General features: G+C 34.3%; 2 protein-coding genes and 1 long non-coding RNA gene across 4 annotated transcripts in view; 1 reads left to right on the forward strand and 2 right to left on the reverse strand.

Annotated features, from left to right (window-relative positions):
• Window positions 1-2,197: 2,197 nt before the first annotated feature.
• LOC121372005 lies at window positions 2,198-5,834 on the reverse strand. Its single transcript, XR_005957877.1, has 2 exons — window positions 5,702-5,834; window positions 2,198-2,916 (listed from the first exon to the last, which is right to left on the reverse strand). It is a non-coding gene; the product is annotated as an uncharacterized LOC121372005 (long non-coding RNA).
• A 3,919-nt stretch (window positions 5,835-9,753) lies between these two features.
• On the reverse strand, window positions 9,754-21,586 carry LOC121370339 (cyclin-dependent kinase inhibitor 3-like). 2 transcript variants are annotated; one of them, XM_041495491.1, is made up of 8 exons: window positions 21,555-21,586; window positions 17,003-17,085; window positions 16,423-16,478; window positions 15,861-15,905; window positions 15,444-15,666; window positions 14,048-14,079; window positions 12,351-12,454; window positions 9,754-11,503 (listed from the first exon to the last, which is right to left on the reverse strand). In XM_041495491.1, exons 1-8 carry the CDS (start codon window positions 21,573-21,575, stop codon window positions 11,417-11,419), a joined length of 651 nt encoding a protein of 216 aa, XP_041351425.1. In that variant the 5' UTR covers window positions 21,576-21,586; the 3' UTR covers window positions 9,754-11,416. The 2 variants fall into 2 exon arrangements, with proteins under 2 accessions (XP_041351425.1, XP_041351426.1); XM_041495492.1 differs by lacking the exon at window positions 21,555-21,586 and adding an exon at window positions 21,185-21,529.
• Window positions 21,587-21,696: 110 nt separating this feature from the next.
• LOC121370341 overlaps window positions 21,697-22,861 on the forward strand; it is a 73,820-nt gene continuing 72,655 nt past the window's right edge. The window contains exon 1 of the mRNA XM_041495493.1: window positions 21,697-21,770. The gene's annotated coding sequence lies outside the window, so the exon portion shown is untranslated. The remainder of the gene's footprint in view (window positions 21,771-22,861) is intronic.

The raw sequence follows: 22,861 nt of genomic DNA on the forward strand, positions 1-22,861 counted from the left end.
TGTGACCACCGTGAATACTATTCATACACCTGTACCGGCCGACTGCTGTGTAATCTGTTTTTATTGTAATTTTCCCCCAAATATAATTCAAATACTGGTGTTTTCAAAATAAAGATTAAATTACCATTATTTACTTGATTTTGTTTCTTTATACAGTCCTGTGTGAAGTAAACATTTTATGTTACAAAGGGAGTCAAATAGCCTGCAGTTTTTTTGTTGGTTTTTTTTTTTGGGGGGGTGGGGGTGTTATGGTATTTTAAAACCTATTGCCCACAGGCAATATGCAGGAAATTAGGGTAAAATTTTATTGAAAAAATAATAAAATTCCTAATGTGGTTTATCTGGTAAAAAATACCACAACAATCACATTGATTTTTCACTCTAACTGAATAGTTTACTACACTTTCGCTACATGTACCTCCCACTGCACTCACACCTACACCTGTCAAATTTTTTTGCATGAAGCACAAATCAAATTTAATTTTCACTCTCAGTATGCGATTTTGGTTTAAAACATTTAAGTGTTATAAGGACTCCCTGTTTGCAAATCTTGAGAGACCACCACCAACCCAGCAAGCCCTACCACTTGTCTCCAGTAGAACACAAGATACACTAAATGTTCTGCATGAAACCATGAAAAAGATTGCTGTGGTTTCACAGGATTTTGAGATATATGTTGACCGTTAGAAATAATTTTTATGAGCCATGTTGGCTCGTATGCTAGCCAAGCTAGAAAGTCCTATATGATTTCTGCTAGCTGAGCTAGTCCTATATGATTTTTGCTAGCCAAGCTAGAAAGTCCTATATGCGTTTTGCTAGCCCAGCTAGTCCTATATGATTTTAACTAGCCCAGCTAGTCCTATATGATTTTTGCTAGACAAGCTAGAAAGTCCTATATGATTTTAACTAGCCCAGCTAGTCCTATATGATTTTTGCTAGCCCAGCTAGTCCTATATGATTTTTGCTAGCCCAGCTAGTCCTATATGATTTTTGCTATCCCAGCTAGAAAATCCTATATGATTCTTGCTATCCCAGCTAGAAAATCCTATATGATTTTTGCGAGCCTCGGGCTCCCAGACTCTCCTCAAAATAGCACACCGACTCTTTCAAGTGTTGCTATATACATCTGTATGCCAAATATTTTTTCAAAGCAACCAAAAGAGATTCCACATTTGTCATGGCCTAGCTGTTTGGCTAAGGGTGATGGAAACAATGGTTATACTGTTAAGACTAAATGTAGAATCATTTTAAAAAAATCAAAAACTGGGTCTTCTGTAACCTAACAAAAATTATATCTTACTAACCAATCCATGTCTAGGTCTTGGACTGTAGATCTAACCAAAGCCCATGATAATGCCTGACCAGATGACCTTTCATCCAACCAATCAAAACACTGACAATTCTGACCTTGCAAAACAAGCTACAACACATTTACAAGTGTTTGTGATGGAAAGTGATATAACATTGGTTTTAGTCAGATCTCCAAACAGACAACAAAGAGGAAATAAGATATGATTCTAACCAGACTGCCCAATTCACCATTTTAATAATATGTCAGATGGTCAGTTAGTTTATTATTCATTATTTTCTATTTATATTTTCATATTAAATTGAAAAGAAGAAGGAAAAAAATTGGTTGAAAAAAGCATGGCATTCTTTTGAGTCATTTAGATTACAACAAACTATTGTTTCAATGTTGTACTAATAGTATAATTAATAGTGGTGTAACAATACATCAAACTATCAATATGTTGCGACAGTCTGCCTCGATAGCAATGCATTGATAGTTAATTCAATTATCAATAACTATCGCAATTGTTTGCTCAACTATTGATAGTTTCGATAGTATGCATAGTCAAATAATATAGTCTACGACCAACAGATGATTTCACTACCTAATGACATTATTACAAAGAATTAAGTACAAACACAGACATATGTACATACCGTGCACCTTCACACAAACACACACACACACACACTTGAAGACTGGGGTAAATATTTGGTGAAATATCTATTTATATTATTATCATCAAGCGATTTAAGAACTCACAATACTATTGCAATACTATAGCAATAGTACTATCACTGTTGCAATACTATCACAATAGCATTTTAACTATTGCAATACTACTGCAATAGTATTATTAGTAAAACTGACCGCAATAGTCACCCCTAATAATTACATAAACAGAAATTCATGTGCTCTGTCTTTATTCATAGGAAACACATAAAACAGATCTAGTCTTCTGTCATATGACGTGTATTAAATGATCATTTTCTAATGATGAAATGCTACAGGTTGGGAAAGTAATGCACTTCATGCTTCCCAACCAACTTCCATTAGCTACATGTATAACACTGTCTACATGATGTACATTTTTAATAAACTTTTAAGTGATATTATAGCTAATAAAACGACAAAGACATTCAAACTGTTTGCTAGTTGCAAAGTCAAGTTTCAAAGCCATTTTAAACTTTAAATATAAAATAATTAGACTAGTAAAAGACAAAGAGGCTCTAAATAACTTTCACTGCAATAAATTTACAGTTATTCTATGTAATACTAGTAATTAATTTCTGATTTAGTTTTTTAGCAATACTTATGTGCAGTCTATCACAAATTAGTCAGTGGAAGGACCAAGAAAACTGCCTGTTGACAAAGCTAGTAAGGTTAATAACTAAGTGTTTATGAAGTATTATATACAGGCATATAGTTGAACTATTTCCATTAATAGAAATATTCACAGTATCCACACTCCATCAAAAAAACCTGATTCTTTGAAAATGCTCATGTTTTTACTGCTACAAGGCAGTTTTAGAACTAATTTGTTCTTGTGGTTCACTAGCTGTGTTATTAGCCGCTTCAGTCTGTTGTTGTCGCTCTAAGTCACGAACAATGCCCATTCGCAATTCCTGAAAAAAATATTTTTAAAACATTATCTACAAAAGACAATTTTTATGAGAACAATTCCTGATTTTAATCAGCTAGAGGCTGTGACCACAGAAAGTGTATATTTGAACCATCACGATAGAAGCAGGGGTCGAATTTCAATTTTTTGGGAGGACACAGCAAGTGTTGCCTTCGGTTTAATAACCAAAATTAGGGCACCAAGGCAAACCTTTCCTTCAAAAGTGGTGCACGAAGGCAACATACTTTCTATCAAGTTCTGACAAAGAAGGATTATATATCATAATTAATTACATTTGTATATTTTTTTAAAAGTGCAACGTAACTATATTTTTGAATTAAAAAAAAAAAAAAAGTCATAAAGTGATAATAAAAGTACCTAACATTATTATAATATGGTAGTAGTAAATACATGATACAGGTATATGTATAACCTCGTGTCTAAGACTCGGATCACTTAAGTTTAGTTTAGCTAACATCAATGATTTTTGTGTTAAATAAATGATTGATGATATTTTATATATTGTATACAAGTAAATACTAGTACTATAGACTTGCTGAACCAGGGCCATAAGAATGATATCTGGGGTGTGGGGGCACAATCTCTAGTGAGAGGGCCACAGTGTTGACTCTAGTTGGTGGGTCGGGGGAGCACAAGATAGATTTTAAAAGTTATTTATATAGAGTAGGACAAAAAACAAAACAAAAACATGTACACTTTTTGTCCTCATCCCACCATCCCCCGTTATAACAGGGTTGAAAATTAGCAGTTGCACGGTTGCCCATGGCGACCTTTATTGGCTAATGGCGACTAAGAATTTTAGAAAGGTCTTCCGTTTTAATTTTAGCTGTACAGTTAAATTCCAATATGATAATTGAAGGGCTAGTTGAATTTGAGAAGGGCCAGTAAGATTTGTTTTCAACTGGCCCTGCTGGCGACCTTGGGTTTCATGTTAATTTTCAACCCTGTTATAAGGCCCTGTGGTTGTTGACACACGAAGTGACAGGTAAAAAAGTGGAAAAATATCCATGATAACAATGCAATTTACAGCAGTTAATGACAGTTATAGATATATTCTTTGTTACTTACGGTTACTAGTCATTTCGTACCATCCATTTCGTAACATAGTTTATGGACATTTCGTACCATAGTCGTTTCGTACCATAGTGCTTTGGTCATTTCATACCATAGCCATTTCGTAACTACTTTTTACCATCTCGTACTATAATGTTTGGTCATTTCGTACCATAGTCCTTTTGTACTCGGAATCTTATTTTTGTCATGGTATGCCACTTCTTATTTTTATTGTAAATGAATAACCTTGACGTGTAAACATACCTTGTAACACACGGTCTTCGTGGGTAATTAAGGTTTTTCTGAGATCAGCTTGTCTTAGAAGATCTTGATATGTTATTTTAACACAAGGTGCTCATTGGTAATTAATATAATGATGAACGGAAATGTGAGGAGATAAAAGTAATATATCATCTTTTTCTTGTTCTCTCTTTCTTTCTTTCTTTATTACGGGGTGGTGCTTCAATATAGTTGCATTAGTCTAATGTTTATTTTTTAAACCAGTAATTCGACATTTTACTATCTATCATTCAACTAAGCTGCACAATAAATGATTGAGGTATAAAATGACCAAACAGACATAGTACGAAATAACAATGGTACGAAATGACTTGGGTATGAAATGACCAAATAACTATGGTATGAAATGACCAGGGTATGAAATGACTATGGTCCGAATTGACTGGTTACCGTACTTACGCATTATTATTTATTGTTTATTTATGTTTGGATATGGCGTTCGTTCGCGAACTATTTGATTGCTTCCCAACGTGGCCATTTGGTTTACTGTGATATGAAATGCACAATCGGATTAAAATTAGCTTTACATGTCTATTAACCAGTGGTGCTAATTTTAATCAGATTGTAAATTGCATAAAGCTGTCTAGCGGATGTTTATATGCTCAGTCTTGCTGGACTCGGCTCAGGTGTTCCGGTCACAAACACTTCATACCACATCTTTTAATATACCAGTTGTGGTGCTAGCTAGCTAGAATGAGAAATAGCCTAATGGGCCTACTGACTGGGATGATCCTAAACCAACTGCACATCACGCGAGCATTTACCACTGGGCTACATCCCACCCCTTTAAAATAATAAACTTAAATTAATGACAACCACTAAGCAAAAGGATTTCATTACTTATATTGAGAAAGACACCATTCGAACTCAGGGTTTTTTTTTTATTTATTAAAAAAAAAACAGTATACAAGTGTGCACCAAGGAGTGGAGGGAGGGGGGAGTAGGCCCTGGGGCACATTTATAAGAGCCGGAAATGCCCTTTTATTTTATCAGTCCTCATTGGTTCTGCCCATTTTGTTTAAGAGGTAAAATTTCCTACTTATTATGTAACAAGGTTTACCTCAGACAACGCCAGGTTACCGCCACAATTTTTGACCTTGCATGCACATTTTCACTGCTCACCCCTTTATTTCAGGTTTGATGCTGCCCTGGTTAAAGATATTTTTGTCGCATTTGGCAAAACAGAATCCTATAGAGTTTTAAATATAATTTTCTACATATTTATTTATACATTGTGATTAACAATCAGTGAAATATTAAAATACAATGAATATGAAAACGTGCAATTTCGTCAGTTAAGGGGAGACAACAATGTCAACATCGAAAAAAAAGAAAATCGGTAAATTATAGAATTCGACCAATATTAAAACAATTTATTACTCCAAAATCGTCTGACATTAATAAATGGCTCATACTTCTCTGTCTTGGGTCTGTTTACTATGAACATAATAAACAATTGATGTTGTGAAGAGAACCGAAAGTCCGAGCGTAACTTTTGAGGCCGTCGACATGTTTGCAGCGAATCAAAACATGAATGGGGACACAACGCTGTTTACGGAAGCCATTAAGATCGTAGTAGTTATCTCCCCTTAATATTTGGAACTGAATATAAAACTCCTAATTTTGGATGGGAGAGTCCTGTCATGGACGGAGGCCAAGGCCGGTACTTGTTCCCAGGACAGGCGTGCGCTACAACAGCTTGCTCTGAATGTGCACGTTAAACAATTTTCCATTCCATTCCATGGGAGAGCATATTTCCCGTCCGCTATTGACCCCGGTCGGGATGCCGGTACTCTCTTGCACTGCCTCTCTACCACCCACCCCAACCCCTTCCTGTCCTAGACAGAGGAGCCGGTCAAGGCCGGCACCCGTGCCCATGACAGACGTGCGCTACAACAGTTTGTTCTGAATGTGCACGTAAAACACTCTGACCTGACCATGGGAGAGCAAAAGAATACCGACTCACTCTACCCAAATTGCTGATGCCCGTTACCGATATAGGTCGTGCTGCTGGTGCTCTCCTGCACTTTACCAGCATGGGCAGTCCCTTCTCCCAGCCCAACCCTTGGTCTGAATGTCTACGTAAAACCCTATGACCTGACCAGATGGGAGAGGTCAGAAAGAGCTAGAATTAGGCCAACGAAGTTAAAAATCAACCGTTCCAAATCATGCGCCAAATTCTTTCATGAAAATGGCGCAACATTTTATTTTTTTGACTTTCAAAATTCAATAGCACCACAAATGCACCCACCCCTTACCGATCCTGGTTGGGCTGGTAGTGCTCTCTCGTACTTGCCAAGCACGGTCGGTCCCTTCTCCCATCCACCCCAACCCTTTCCTGGATAAAAGAACTAGCGTAAGTCGTCACCTGCGCCCACGACAGGCGTGCGCTACAACAGCTTGCTCTGAATGTGCACGTAAAACCCTATTTAACCTGACCTGATGGGAGAGGTATCATTGATATTTATTATTCAGTTCGGAATAAACGTTTTAGTCAATTAACAGGCCTTGACATTAACTTTTTTTCAGTGGTAGCCCACTTGCTTCCAGGTTATGAAATGTGGTAGCCCTCAGTTAATTTGGTAGCCCATAATTTTAATAAACTTTTAAAAAAGGAGACAAAAAAGCAAAATCATTTATTTTTATTTAAACGTTGTTTTAGAATGGGTTTTTTTAGGTGTTTAAACAGCTGGTAGCCTGAGTGAGAAACTGGTAGCCAAAACACCCCATGCTACTGCTAAGGTCGTGCCTTGCCAATATCACGCACTAAACATACCTACATGGACATAATGGAATTTAGGAATTTAATTTTCCTAGTGCCCTTGCGTGCATTTTGTTGGTGAGAGTGAGGTACGTTTGCATTGTTATGCCCTCATATTGTGGTTTGGTGTTGTCCATCTGCACCACAACTGATCAAAGCTTTCCTATCTGTGGGGAAGTACATATAAAAGATCCCTTGCTGCATTAGTTAAAATGTAGCGAGTTTCCTCTGGTGACTATGTGTGAGAATTACCAAATCTTTGATATGCAATAGCTGATGATCAATCAATATGCTCTAATGGTGTTGTTAAACAAAACAAACTTGTCTGTCTGTTAACTCTTCTTCTCCAGACCATATCTTGGATACTGGGACCCATTCAAAATACTTTCTGTTGGACCATGACTCTAGCCCTCCTATAAACTTGACTCGTCCCCCTATAAACTTTTCTCGCCAGTTTACACCCACCCCACTTGCATAAACATCTGAACACACACCTGATACTAATGCATACAGCATCATCTAGCTTTTTTGCATCGAAGTACAAGTTTGGATGGCAGTATGGCATACCATCACTAGGTCATGGTCACCTTTAAAAAAAAAAAAAAAAAAACCTCCAAAAAACTGCACATTAAAAGAAATCCCTGTCCAGACTATATTTTCCTTATTAATTCATGCAAGACCATCAAATGTTGAATACAAGTGCAACTTGGAATGAGGGTGTGTTGCTACTGACCAGACCTAATTTTCAGTTTACTGTAAATCAGAAGAAATATTTTCTGCATGTTCCAAACTAATTTATACAAGACCATCAAACGTGACTTTGGATGGCACGGTGTTGCACACCATTAACAGATCATGGCAACCTACTTTTCATGTTTCTTGATAATAGACATTCTGCTATTACAGATAGGTCACCCAGACCATATACTCCATAGGCAGATGCAAAATTTTACTATGATGGGCATGCAACATTTAAACAAAAAGGCACCTGCAGTATTAAAGTTCACTCAACAGATTTTTTAGAGCAATTCGAATTTCAAGGTGGTGCACATCCTTGGTTCCATGTCTATCTTCCATACTAATTCACACTGGACCATCAAACCAGGCATTCAAATACAATTTAAGATGGCAGTGTGTCACATACTACTACTAGATCACCCAGATTTACTTACATAATTAAAAATTCTTCTATCACATAATTTGACTAGATTCTGAACATCATAGGAAAGTCTTGCTCAGCCTTCAAAGAAGCTAGAATGGTTTACAATCATGCCATTGTATTGCATTCTACACATTCAACTTTTATTTTCACTCACTCTTACAGCCCTATATTATAAAATGTAACCAGCGCCAAGCATAATGGCAAATGATGTAAACATATAACCTGTGCCAGAGCACTCATGGAGACCCTATCAGACAGGCGATCTGTCTTTTTCTGCATAATTAATTTGTTCATTTTTCATCGAATATGTGACTCCGCATGCCAAAATTCCACATCATTGAAGCGGGTCAAAACGAGTACAAAATACACAACAATACATGTACCACATTGATAATTTTGATCTGCACAAGCACATTCCAAAAACAGCCGGTGAAAGGTCGATACTTCCTAGAAATGTCTTATTTATGATGAAAGTATGTTGCCGGTTTGTTTTGAATAGATGGTTTTGTTAAATACATAAAGAGTGTCATTTGGATTTTGTAAATCTATATGAAAGAAATGTGAGAAACTTAAGTTTTTACCAGAATATTTCAAAATTTATTGATTTGTCAATCAAAGTTTGGGGCTTGATTTCGTTTGCCATGCAATGTTGATCACTTACCAAGTGTCCTTAATAATGATTTTTTAAATTAAATATATATTATCATTTGAAGTGAAGACTGTATATTATAATATTGTTAAACAATAACATATTGTTATATAGGCTGGCAGACTAGTAGAAATTCTGGTGGGCTAGTAAATTTTAGTTGGTTCTGGTCCAGCAGGCTAGTGAAATATATAGAGGATAATAAACAAGTTACCAGTTATTATCAAATTTATTTCACGAGGGAGATAAATTTAATAATAACTGGTACCGAGTTTGTTATTCTATTTATTACCTCAGCTATTTTTTTCTCTAAAAGTCTTTATTTTCGACGCACATGCATGAAGGCCAATCTGTATAGAAACGATGTAAACCACTTTACGCAGTGTTCTGAGAATTGCTATAACTTTGTAATTTAATCACGTTCATAGATAATTTTCAAAAACAAAAGTTTTCTTTATTCTGCTACAAAATCTAGAAGGAATTGCATTAAAATTACATTTTGTTATAAATTTAACACCAAAAACAGATGTAAACGCAAACTCTTTAAAGTACATGACATCATTTTGTGTGTTTGCCAAATTGTGATGACATCATATTTAGTACCGACATGGCCATTGCTTTGTAAGCGTCAAATTGTCCAATAGTATTGTTCGTTAGACCAATGTAGAATATTTCTCACTGAGAAAATATGGAAAATATTTTCCCTGTTATGAGTGACCGCTGGGGTAATAATTTCCATTTCTGCACCTCCGGTTTACCTCCCTAGAAGTAACATTACATACATAAACTATTTCTTTGCCAATATAAATGTGCAGTTTTTATGAACTGTATTTCCTCAGACAGATAATAATAATGATGATGATAACAACAAATAATAAATAATAACTCTTAAAGTATGTGTATTTAAAAGTGATTTAATAATCTGAATTACAAAGAGATTATTATTAAATTCAGTATTGGTAACTGATTAAAAAGAATCCCCATGAAATTATTGGTTTCTAGTAGGGCCTAAAAAAGGTTTTGTGTATTTTTAGGAACATGCTGAAAAAAAATACTATTTTCACCTATTAATAATATAAAATATATATTGAAATATATATATAATTAGAGTCAGCCCATTTTTGTAGGTAGAGTCAGGTTCCAGGAAACACAATTTGTTTGACGCCTAACTAAATAAATGCACTAATAAATGTTCATTGATTTTCATTTCCCAACCTTTTAAGCTCATGAAATGAATGAACTGTGACACACTCTCTAACAAAAATGCTAGTGAAGAATACAATTATTACAAAACAACATGAAAATCAATTACATGGACCAGAAGCCATTAATCATAATCACTGATCTATTAGTTATCAAATGACTAAAGGATTCCATGAAGAAATAGTTTTACATGACTTGCTACCTGGGCTCTCAGATTGTTTTGTAACCTATGTAACCTCGCAGTGGGACTAAATGTATTAAAAAAAACATTCTTATCATTCTAGTTCAACACTGTTGCTTCTTCATATCTTGAGAGTAGAAACAAACAAAGAATTCTATAGTTAGGTTAGGAGTGCCCCATTCCCACAATCTGTAGGAAAATATGAAGTCAAAAAGAAAATTAAAAACAATTGATTATAAGGATTTGTCCATCTTATTTGAGCAACAAACTTTTATCCCCTCACACTAAGTAGAGTAATTCAAGTTTAACCTGTCAATATCAAAATATGAATTAAACCTCAAATTGGTGAATATATTTCATAACATAATATGAACCAATTTGTTTGTTTTTTCAGCCTTTACTTTGTGTTAAGTTTTGCTTGACCAAGGCAAACTGAATTTGGCTCCATTTTTTAAAACAAATTTGCCATTGTCCAAAACAAGCATGATCTCTAACCATAGACCAAGAAATAATAACAAAACATTGTGACAACAGCACAAAATTACCATAATCTTGAATCAACTAGTAGTTTGAGGTGACAGATAACCACGGCACTGAACAGACTAGTCCACAGAATGATACTGAATTTTAGATTCACATTATTAAAATACACATAACATTAACAGGTTGCTCTATTTGTCCATCAGACTTTTCTAGAGAGAAAAACGCATGCCTTCCACATGAAATTCACTTTCTAAAAGCATCAATAAAACATAAATATCAAAATGTTAGTATAGTGAAACCTCTCAAAACCGGACCCTCTGTAAACCAGAATTCCCTCAAAACCAGACATTTTTCATGGTTCCTTTTTAAATATTTGTGCAGAAGAGAACCTCTCTAAACCGGATACCTTCTAAAACCAGATTTTTTACTTGGTACCGAGGGTGTCCGGTTTAGAGGAGTTTCACTGTACCTAGAGTTAAAACATATTTGAAACTATATTTATGTACATTTTTAACCCACATTTTAAGACATGCATGTTCCACCCATATGAGCTTCAGTTCTAGCACTGGACATTTGAACTGTATTGTTAATATTTTAAAGTATTCGTCAGTGAAACAGCTCAGTGAGCTAACAGTCTACCAGTGCTGTCAAAGGTTACTCAGATTTGTCTCTTAAACAGCTGTTATTATTTCATTCATCGAGACAAAGATCTGCATTCATTGTCCTCATCCTTCTTGTATTCAGCCAGCAACTGTCGGAAATCTTGAACAAAGTTATATTGCTGCAAAAAAAAAAAAAAAAAAAACTCTTATGCAAATGGTACAAAACATTTTCAGTATATAAGAATTTAATAATAATAATAATAAGGCTCTATAGCTACTACACTATAGCAACAGAAATTAATTCCATTAAAAAACCAGGAATGGAATATTTGCTTAATGACACCTCAATTCATTTTGAATTACAGCTATTTGGTGTCTAACATAGGGCTAATTTGACATTTAAACCAGTTCTAGAAGTTATGGACATAATGAACAGTCAGTAATTTTGCAAACTTTTGCTAGCTAAATGCAACTTTCTTTTAACCAATCTGTATAATACTGGCAACGTTACTGCAATGTTTTGCCTCTGCCATATTTGTCATAAAAGTACTGACATATGTTCATACCAAAAACAAAACACGAGTTTTGTTTTTGTTTAACAAAACAACTAGAGCACATTGATGTATTCAGCATTGCCTATTGGAGATCAAACTTAAATTTGGTAATTCTGTATATAGCCTTAGCAGCAGCAGCACGCTACATTTTTCCATGAGCAGCAAGGGATCTTTATATGCACTTTCCCACAGACAGGACAGCATATAACATAGCCTTTGATAAACCAGTCATGAAATACTAGTTGGGAAGGGGAAAGAAACAAATCAGTGAATGGGTCCACTGAGGGGGTGCACTCCTGCAACTGAAGTACATCAAGCGAGCTCTCTACCGAATGGACTAGATCCTGCCCCCTATGTACACACAAGTGACTAGTGATATTCCTTAGGCTTAATCAATGGAGAGTTTGTATGAAGTCTGGTATATAGCTAGCACACAGGTTTTTGAGAAACAGTAAGTGTAAAACCTTGTTACCTTCACTGACTGGACGGCACTGTGTCCCCGGAGATCCCTCACTTTTTCTATAGCATCGTTGGCTGTTAATGATTCATCCATCATCATCAACAAACACACGGCCACTGCAATCAAAATAACAATCTTATACATTCTATCCATCGCATTTACACAACCTGTAAGAGTGTTATTATGAAACACAACTACGTGTATTACATTAATGTGATAGGCATGAATTTTTTTTTTCCAAATTCTGGCCGAACTGGAATTTCAATGATGTAATTTCTAACTCAAAGTAATTGGATGCAGCCACCTCAATTAATTGAAAATTTGCCTAAACTATTTATCAGTTACAACCATATACGATATCTTAAATTTAATATGTGAATGAAAATTGGGTTAAGCATAACTAGACTTAAAAAGTTAGTTTGTTTTGTTTAACAACACCACTAGAGCACACTAATTTATTAATCATTGGCTATTGGATGTCAAACATTTGGTAATTTTGACTTCCAGTTTTACAGAGGAAACCCACAACATTTTTCCATTAGTAGCAAGGGATCTTTTATATGTATCGTCCCACAGACAGGATAACACATACCACAGCCTTCGATATACCAGATGTAGTGCACTGGGTGGAACTAGAAATAGCCCAACGGACCCACCAACAGGGATCAATCCGCTTTACCACTTGGCCAGATCCTGCCCCCATAACTAGACTTGTGCTAAAGGTAGGCAATCAAAACTATCACTCTCACAATTTTCCCGGGATCTTTGAGTGTGAATTACTTTTAATCATGACAACTAGCTACTGTTAATGTAACAAGGAGTAGGATAATAGAAAAAGCAAGTGTTTATATGAATAAACTCCTTTTTCTAACTTGAAAAATATTATTCCCTTCAATCAACTGGTAACCACTTTTTGATTCATATGAATTTTAAGCTGTGCAACCTGTAATATCTCCTTCTAGGCACGTATACATAAAATTATGGAGGGGGTAGTACTAGATTGGTGAGTGAAGTTTCTAGGGGAGTTCGGGTCATGCTTCTCTGGAATTTATATTTTAAAAATATTTTTAAAAATCCAGTTTTGAGCAGGGAGAGGGGATGTCAACCCCCAAACCCACCTCTGCAAATGTCCTTGCCTTACAAATGATTTTATGAAATAAGCATACAACTTATTCACACAAATTCAAGGTTGTGCATTGGTATGTTTTTGTCACACCCACATCTGTCGCCTTTTCTTATGAAACAAACCCCATACAACAAGCATGATATGTGTCATAAACATTTGTCAAAAGATAAATTGTGATACTTAACTTTAAAACTCTGTATAATGTGACACTAATCATAATATGTGCTATAAACTTATAATTATAAACCAAATAATCAAGAGTCCAAAATGGTAAAGTGGACTGTCATTTTCTATTACAGGCCTCCATATTTCATGGAAACAACCAGTTGTTGTTACCCATTATTATGTAATATAATTACCATTACCATGATTACCAAATAACAGTTTCCACTGGGTTCCAAGGACCATAGGGAACGGAACAAAAAAAAGAAGTGTTTTCCATACATTTTGAAATCTTGAAACCTGCTATTAGTAGAACATTAAGAGTCTAGAATGTGAAGTTATAATAATCATGGGGGTCTACTTAATTTCTATCACATTTATGAACAACCAAATAATGAAAATAAAATACAAATCTACAAACCTATACATGATCTGCCTAATCCTCCATAACAGCTGAAAGAAGACAAAGTTTGTTTCAGATTTATACATTAATTTATTATATACATAGCAACAAAGTATATAGATCTACAGAAACCATAAAGGTGATATTCGGTGAAAAGTCATACTTTCACTATACTTTTGCTATAGTGAAAATATAGAAATCATGTTTATATTTTTGTGAACATTAATGAATCAGTTATCTCCCTTGTAAATTATTACGAGTAAGTTTGATGATTACTAATGCATCTTGTCATATTTGAATTTTTTAAAAATAAAATTGTACCTATAAAAAAGTGCAATTACGACAAAATATCTAAATCTGATTGAATACAAAGCTAAATAATGATGACACAATGTCCTGTCGTTGAGTGTAAGTTTTTAAACTTGCCATTCCATTCGTTTTGTATTTGTGGGGTTTCGAGAGGATCATTTTGTCAGGTATGTTTGCGCAGCAGTATTATTAAGTAAATATTACTTAAATAAAGATACTTTTTTATTCGTATTTCTTTTAAAAATACCATGGTCAAGTAAATGTTCAACAAAAGTTAACCGGAAGAAATATATCATGGTGTTGTGTGTTTTCAATAGGATCAGCGAAAAACATTAACAAATAAAGCAAAAGATATTGTCAAAAACTAGGACAGATGTACCGGCATATAATAAATAGACCATTTCATGATGTTTTTTCGAATACAATGTTTATGTCAACTTGTGATGTGTGAAAACTATATTGCTTCGCAATTCAACATAACACATTCTAGAGAAACATATTTAACCAGGGCTAGCTCTGACACTTGCCAAATTTGCCAACTGCGAATTTTGAAAGTAGTTGGCGAATTGTATTTGATTTTGCCGATTTCAGCAATTTTTGAAATTTAATAGACAATTTGGCAAAACATTTTGCTCACCCCGAGCTAGCCCCGTTTAACCAACATTATTTCATTTGAAATGTAGATTTATGTCATCCATTTTAGTAAAAGTACTCATTAAAATGACATGCAATAACAAGTGTTTTAAACAGTTTATACTAAAAAAAATACATTCTCAATGTTTGTATATAAACTTTATATTTTAATAGTTACTATAAATGGTGATTAGTAATACTATTAGTCATAATGTAGAACTCATATTTTTGATCAAATCTCCCAAAATTAAAATGACAAATTTTACGTTTTTCCAATCTGATGCAAATCTTGAATATTAATTATTTCCAATAACATTAGGAAAATATATTAATATTTGTAAACTTATATCTGTATTAATTTAACACCAGACCAAAAAAATCCCCAAATTTGTTATTCATATAAAAAACACACGAGTCATAAGCCTCTAAATGTATATACATATACTATATATTTAAATTTGTGAATTCTTACTGAACCACAGATTTTTTGCCGTTCATGACATTAATGCGCAACTCCTCCACCATCTTGACCAGGCTGTCAATGGGGGGCACCTGGCCATCTGGGAATGGATAGTGATGTACTGTAATGTCATAAGCTGAGAATTCATTGAGTAAGTTGGGAACTCGGTATTTGTTCATCTCTCCTCTTGTGCAAAGTGTAAAGACATCCTTGATTCCACAATCTTGCAAACGTTCTGGAATAAAACACAACTAAATATTTATTTTTATCTGTCAAAACTCATTATATATATATGTATATATAGTGTGGATGGTCTATTATAAATGGTTAATAAATAAAAACATATTGAAGATTTAAAGTTTTGAGAAACGGTCCATTAGAATATTTTGCATTCAGCGGGTGGCAATGAATAAAAAATTATATACTTACTCAAATCATTCTGTATACTTCGCCAGGTATCTTTGAACTTACAACCTAGAAAAACAAACAAGAAAAACCATGCCTATCAAGAACAAAGATATTGTCTGTTTTATTATTAAAAAGTATATGAACAGTAAACATAAACTTACTTTGCAATGCAGAACACTGTCAAGCAATATATTTTAAAGTAAATTTGCTTGTTCAAATGATTTAACATGGCAATGTAACTGTAAGGTTTCCAATAAACATAGTTCAGTCTTCAAGATAAAAAAAGATTGTCTTGTGTGAGTGAAAGAATACATACAAATCTGTGCCATGATTTTTTTTATTTGTGCACACAGGTATAGTGAAACCTCTCAAAAGACGATCCTCTGTAAATCGGAATTCCCTCAAAATCAGAATTTTTTTCAATGCCCCTTTTTAAATAGCAATATAGAACAGAACCTCTCTAAACTGGACACCACCTCAAACTGACATTTTAATTGGCTACATGGGTGTCTGGTTTAGAGGGGTTTCATTTTATATGGAATAGTTTCAGAATATTTGAATAACAGCCAGTAAATATACTGACCAGGCAATGCAGATATTCCAAGTTTCTCATCTGACCCAACTCCAGACAGATCTAACCTAAAAACATATGTTATAAAATAGTTTTAAAATATATAAAATAGCGTTAACACTATCCAGATTAAAAACAATATTTTTAGAAGTACACACTTCCACAAACTGACAAATCTCTATAACTCATGCTGTAGTTAGCAATATTTTATTTTTTTAAATAAATATGCAGTCATACACAAGTTGTTTAAATAGTTGTGAATTTCGTTCCTCACCACTAATCAGTCTAATGTGAGAAAATTACTGATTTTAACAGTCCATACATGTTACATTGTACTATATAAACATGTAACTATGTAAAAATTTCAGTTTTGTTTAAAAGAAATAAACATTAAAAAACTTACTTTAACATTCAAGAATACAATTGCATTTATATTGATGATCCAAATTTTTTTTTATTAATTGTATGTAAAACACATTGTGTAATATATGGATTTTTTCTTATAGTACATACATGTATAATATGAACCTATCGATGTATCTGTACCTGTATATTATTTTTAATTTGGTGTTTACATGTTAAGTCTGCTTACCATGAGATTTCAAATGGCGTTTGATCAATCTCGCCACTTTCTTCATCTGATGAATCAAATTCTGCCATAGTATTGGCAGATGTCTGAAAAACAAAATGGTAGTAACAATTTTTACAAAAATTATCATTTTATGTAAAAAGATTACATATATGTAGTCCAAATTCAGTTTGATGACCGCAGGTATATATATGTATATCAGACGAATCCTAGTCACAGTCTGTCTATATCACAATATAGATTAAAGAAAGTTATATTATCCAACTGAAAAACTTTTTATGTATTATTGTCACAGTGATGAGGGCAGAATCTAACTCAGTAGGTAGAGTGCTCGCCTGTGATGCTTTATCCCTCAGGGACCTTTTCTCCGATTTGTTTTTCTATCCCAACCAGTGCTCCATAACCTTCTTGAAATAAAGATTATTATTATTATTATTATTATTATGGTGTATATGTTGTCCTGTTCATGGAAAAGTGCATATGAAACGTTCCCATGCTACAAATGGAAAATTGTAGGTTTTCTCTATCTCAGAATTACCAAATGTCTGACATCTAATTAATCTCTTGATGAACTACTGAAAATGGTGTGATCACCACTGCACAACCCAGTGGGGTTTTTTTTTCAATCCACAGCAGAGAAAATTCTACATCAATATCCTTAAGTGTTAAATGATTGTCATGAACTAAAAATAAGCTAACTTTTCAAACAGACACCCTAACTGAAAATGAACAGATCAGGACCTGTTTTAATATTGTGAGTAAAATGTAAGTGAACTTCTGCTGTTGCCAATAAAATTTACAAGACAATACAGTAATTGATGATCAAAACTATAAACATAAAAACACCCAGTTTAGGACTGTTTGCAAATCATGCATGTCAGATTTATCCGAAGTTACCCAAGGGCTAAGGTATTCTGAGTGTTTTGAACTGTTGAATGCTTTAATAATCAAATAATTTGTATATATATATATATATATATATATATATATATATATATATATATATATATATATATATATATATATATATATATATATATATATATAGTAGTCGTTTTCGAGTTGAAAGACGCTATTTTATAGAGTGCTCAACCGTGTGGGAGCCAGATACATCGTTAAAAGTGTATGTTTATCTCTACATGACAGGCTTGTTTCGTGAGAGAGTTGAATTGCTCTCACTCATCAGATGTAGATTTAATTACACCGTCAACGGAAAGCTGATGAAGTAATAGACTCTGGGACGTCACTATGCAGGTCTATAGATTATGAACAGTTTTTCCTTCAGGCAGAGGTTACATCTTTTGCTCGCTGGAGAGTATGGCTTTGCTTTGGATAAAATTTTCCACTTAATGGTGTATGGGGTGAATCTATCCTTCAGTGTCCAAATGTACTAAGTCAGTAAAACTGTTCATAATGTATAAACCTGAAACCAGCACACTAAACTCCAAGAATGAACTCGTATCAGCATGTCGACACAGACGCAAATACCTTCTGTGCGCATACCACACATATAGACCTGCATAGTGACGTAACCTTGACGTCACAGAGTCCATTACGTCATCAGCTTTCCGTTGACGGTGTAATTAAATCTACATCTGATGAGTGAGAGCAATTCAACTCTCTCACGAAACAAGCCTGTCATGTAGAGATAAACATACACTTTTAACGATATATATATATACACGAATAGAAAATCCTTCTATGTTGCTGGCACCTCTCCTCTAAAAGTAGCCCGAGTACTGTAAGAGACCAACCTATGTATATTTTTGGCAATTCCTGACTACCAAACGGTAGGCAAAGATTCCCGCTCTAATACCACAACAATCCTATGTTTGACGTCAAATACCTTTACATCGATCATTTTCGAGTTAACTGATACAAAAAAATCCACATATTAATCACTAATACACATACTACAGAAAGAAACCTGACAGCACCCACATTCAGCTACGCTTCGTGACACTCCGTCGCAACAATTACAAAGCGTGGCGATCTATTTCGAGACGTAGATCACGTGATCGCCACTGGGTGATTCCGCCTTGTGCAGCAGTTACAGGGGCCATCTCATACCAAGCGACGTTACAACATGGAAGAGTTGGCTAATGCCGTTTTGGATGAATTTGGATTTAATTACGTCATTAAACCAAAACAATTACACATTATTGATTCCATTTTGAATTTGAAGGATACATTTGGTGTTATCGACAGGATACGGCAAAAGTATGTGCTACGTACTGCCTCCTCTTATGAAAGATAAAGTAAGTAGTAATTTAATTTGATAATTTTATGTTTTATGAATTAGTCATTAGTACAGTAGTAGAGTGTAATGCTCTTGAGGGGATGGGGTATCATAAGATGTATTCTGAGGCATTAAGGGGACGGATGGCAATGCTTGTTACTGCAAAATCAAAATTGAATCGGTGCATAGCTCATTCGATCTTTAAAACTTATCTTGCAAAATAATTATAGTTGTTTTGCTATTCAGACCAAACTAAAAAATATTGAAATTTGTTTTGTTCAACGACACCACTAGAGCACATTGATTTATTAATCACTAGCTATTGGATGTCAAACATTTGGTAACTGACATGAGTATTGGAGATGAAACCTGCTACATTAGCAATGGATCTTTTATATGTACTTTCCCACAGGCTGGACAGCACATACCACGGCCACTGACCAGTTCTGGTGCATTGGTTGAAACGACAAAAAAATCAATCGGTTGAATGGATCCATCGAGGTTGTTCGATCCTGCGACGCGAACACTCAAACGACTGAGCTGAAACCCACTCCCTAAGAAATGCGGAAATGACTCAAATGTGAAACTGTGGTGTAATATCTCATTAAAAAGCAAAAAGAAAAAACAAGAAAAAAAAGGCGCTAGGATACTAGTAAATTAAGTAATAAAAATAGTTCAAATTTTGTTTTGGGTTGGTTGTAAGTATTCTGTTTGCTTAATAACTACTTTTATATGAACGATCGTTTTATCCAAGCAAATGTAAATCACATATATGTATGGTAGTTAATAATTATTGACAATGCATTAACCTACGTAGAACACAGCCTAATTATTTTCAACAACTGAACAAAGACCGATTCTGTAACACAATACTCAATGATCAGCTGTAGACAGGAGTTCCATCATAGTAGACAAGCTGACGCCTAGGGACTGATGGCGATGAGTTTCGCCGTATGCATGTATGGCCACAAATGACTGCCAGGTCCAATGTCGGGAATTAACCTGCTTATATCAGTTTGATGTTCAAGTACGCTTGTTGCTACCACGATTTCTGATCAGGGCCACAAACTGTACTCAGAACGAGAGGGGGTGTGGGAGTTTTTAAAAAAAGGTTTACAACTTTTTTTTTGCGTAGAATGTAGCCACAATTAATGAGATTACCCATCGATACGCATTGGCAGTTAACAGTACGACAATGATATTTGTCGCTGATTTACAAGTTCTTTTTTGACAGACATTGCTGCTGATTTTTTTATGAAAATAATAACCTCTCTGATTAAAAACAAAATTCAAACACAATTTTTACATTTTAAACAGTTAAAACAAAGACAGTTTGTAACGTCGCTTGGTATGAGACAGCCCCTGTAACTGCTGCACAAGGCGGAATCGCCCAGTGGCGATCACGTGATCTACGTCTCGAAATAGATCGCCGAGCTTTGTAATTGTTGCGACAGAGTGTCACGAAGTGTAGCTGAATGTGGGTGCTGTCGGGTTTCTTTCTGTAGTATGTGTATTAGTGATTAATATGTGGATTTTTTTGTATCAGTTAACTCGAAAATGATCGATGTAAAGGTATTTGACGTCAAACATAGGATTGTTGTGGTACTAGAGCGGGAATCTTTGCCTACCGTTTGGCAGTCAGGAATTGCCAAAAATATACATAGGTTGGTCTCCCGACTGTAATGAGAGCGTATTTATGTCCAAATGTCCGTCTAGCTCTCTTACAGTCAGAGTACTCGGGCTAATGTAAAAGTAGCAAGGGGGCTTGAGATAATATATTTTATATAAAGAAAAAGTCAGAAGCCTCCTTTAAAAGTCATATATATTATTACTTATGTTGCCTAGCAAGTAATAACCCCAAGTTGGCTAGTGACTTTTTAAAATTTATTTACTAGCCTATTATCAAGTTAAAATAGTGCTGCTTGGCGCCCTGCCAAATTATTTACATGTCAATCCTGTCTCGACTTAAGCACATCCATTGCTGCTTTTTTCAGTGTCGAAATAACCACTTGCTAGACACCAGATAGCCTTTGTTTAAAATGTGCTCGGATGTTATTAAACAACTATTCCTTTCCTTGTCTATCTCCTATAATGAATTTCATGAAACATAAATTTGTTTTTATGGGGGTTTTTTTATCAATGCTAAAATTCGGCAATGGAAATGATAGAAGGCCATGCAAATCTTAATAATATCACATAATTAAATCTAAATCATTAAAGTCTTTGCAGAACATATTATTCCATTTCGTAGATGAATTTAAGCCAGTAAGAACTCGAATTTGGTTTAGTGCCCTCGATATACTTTAAAATTCGTACCTGCAAATGTAACAAAACCATAACAGTACTGCATTAACCAATCAAATGCTTGGATTCTGAAAACAAATCGGAGATTGGTCATTCGAGTTTGTCCGAATGCGGATCAAATATAAGGAGATAAAATAGGGAACAGTCTATAAACGAAGGGAGATAATTATGCCTAGTGATCTTAATTGGATGTAAACAAGTGTATTATTTCCCCACAAAATGTCAAATGTATGTTTATTTTGTTACTGTTAAGTGTTTACTGATATTGATTTTATTATATGCATCCATTTTTAACCGAATTGTATTATTATTTTCCAATGAATAATATAATTTGTTTATGGTTCAAAAGTGCTGTAATTGTCGATGTACCGAAAGTCGTGTTATTAGAATCCATGGTGGCATCAAACTACCATAGTTTTTAATAATATAATATTCTATAAAATAATAATACTTTACCTTTAAATAATAATAATGTTTCTTACATTTTATTTTTTACCATGATATCAAAAATATTTTTAAATAATAATAATGTTTCTTACATTTTATTTTTTACCATGATATCAAAAATATTAAAGGGGAGGACAGTTGCATAATGACCAAAACTATTGGGAGGGGGTAGAAACGGACAGAACTCTTGCCCAAATTACTAGTACATCAAAATAATTTCATTTAAAATTATTTGGAAGGACTTTCCTTTGGCACTGTCACTAACCCTAACCCTAACTCTAACTCATATTTATTATAAGTATTTATAATGTTCTTTATACGTGATGGTTCCCAAGGAAAATCCAACCAATTATTTTTAAAAGTTAACAGCAATAAAAAAAAAAATCTAATATCCAACCTAACTAGCTATAACTAGGACAGATGTTTTTAATGTTTTAACACATGTAGTAGTAACATGTATATAAGTAGGGGTATAAAGGAAAAAAGAAAGGAATGTTTGTTTAATAACATCCTAACACGGTCATAATTAATGACTGCTATTTTTAATAAAAAATTTTACGAGTTTATTATGTTTGGTTTATATTCACGTGGCTTGAGTATAATTGGTAACATTTTTAATAAACATTATTTTCTACAACCCTGTATGCAATGGATACTAGTATTAAAATATGACAGTCTTTTGAGTTTGAGAAAAATCCTTTACAGTCACTGAACAGACCCTTAGGAACAATATCCAGAGTAGGGAGGTGGAGGTACATCTCTAGTGGGGGAGGGGGACACAAGTTATGTTTTTTTTTAATGTTTATCTATATATCTAGAGTAGGATAAAGAACCATACATTTTTATATACAAGTGGACCTTCGAAAGGTTCA

This window comes from Gigantopelta aegis, chromosome 4 (assembly GCF_016097555.1).
Source record: "Gigantopelta aegis isolate Gae_Host chromosome 4, Gae_host_genome, whole genome shotgun sequence".
Classification (NCBI taxonomy): Eukaryota; Metazoa; Mollusca; class Gastropoda; order Neomphalida; family Peltospiridae; genus Gigantopelta; species Gigantopelta aegis.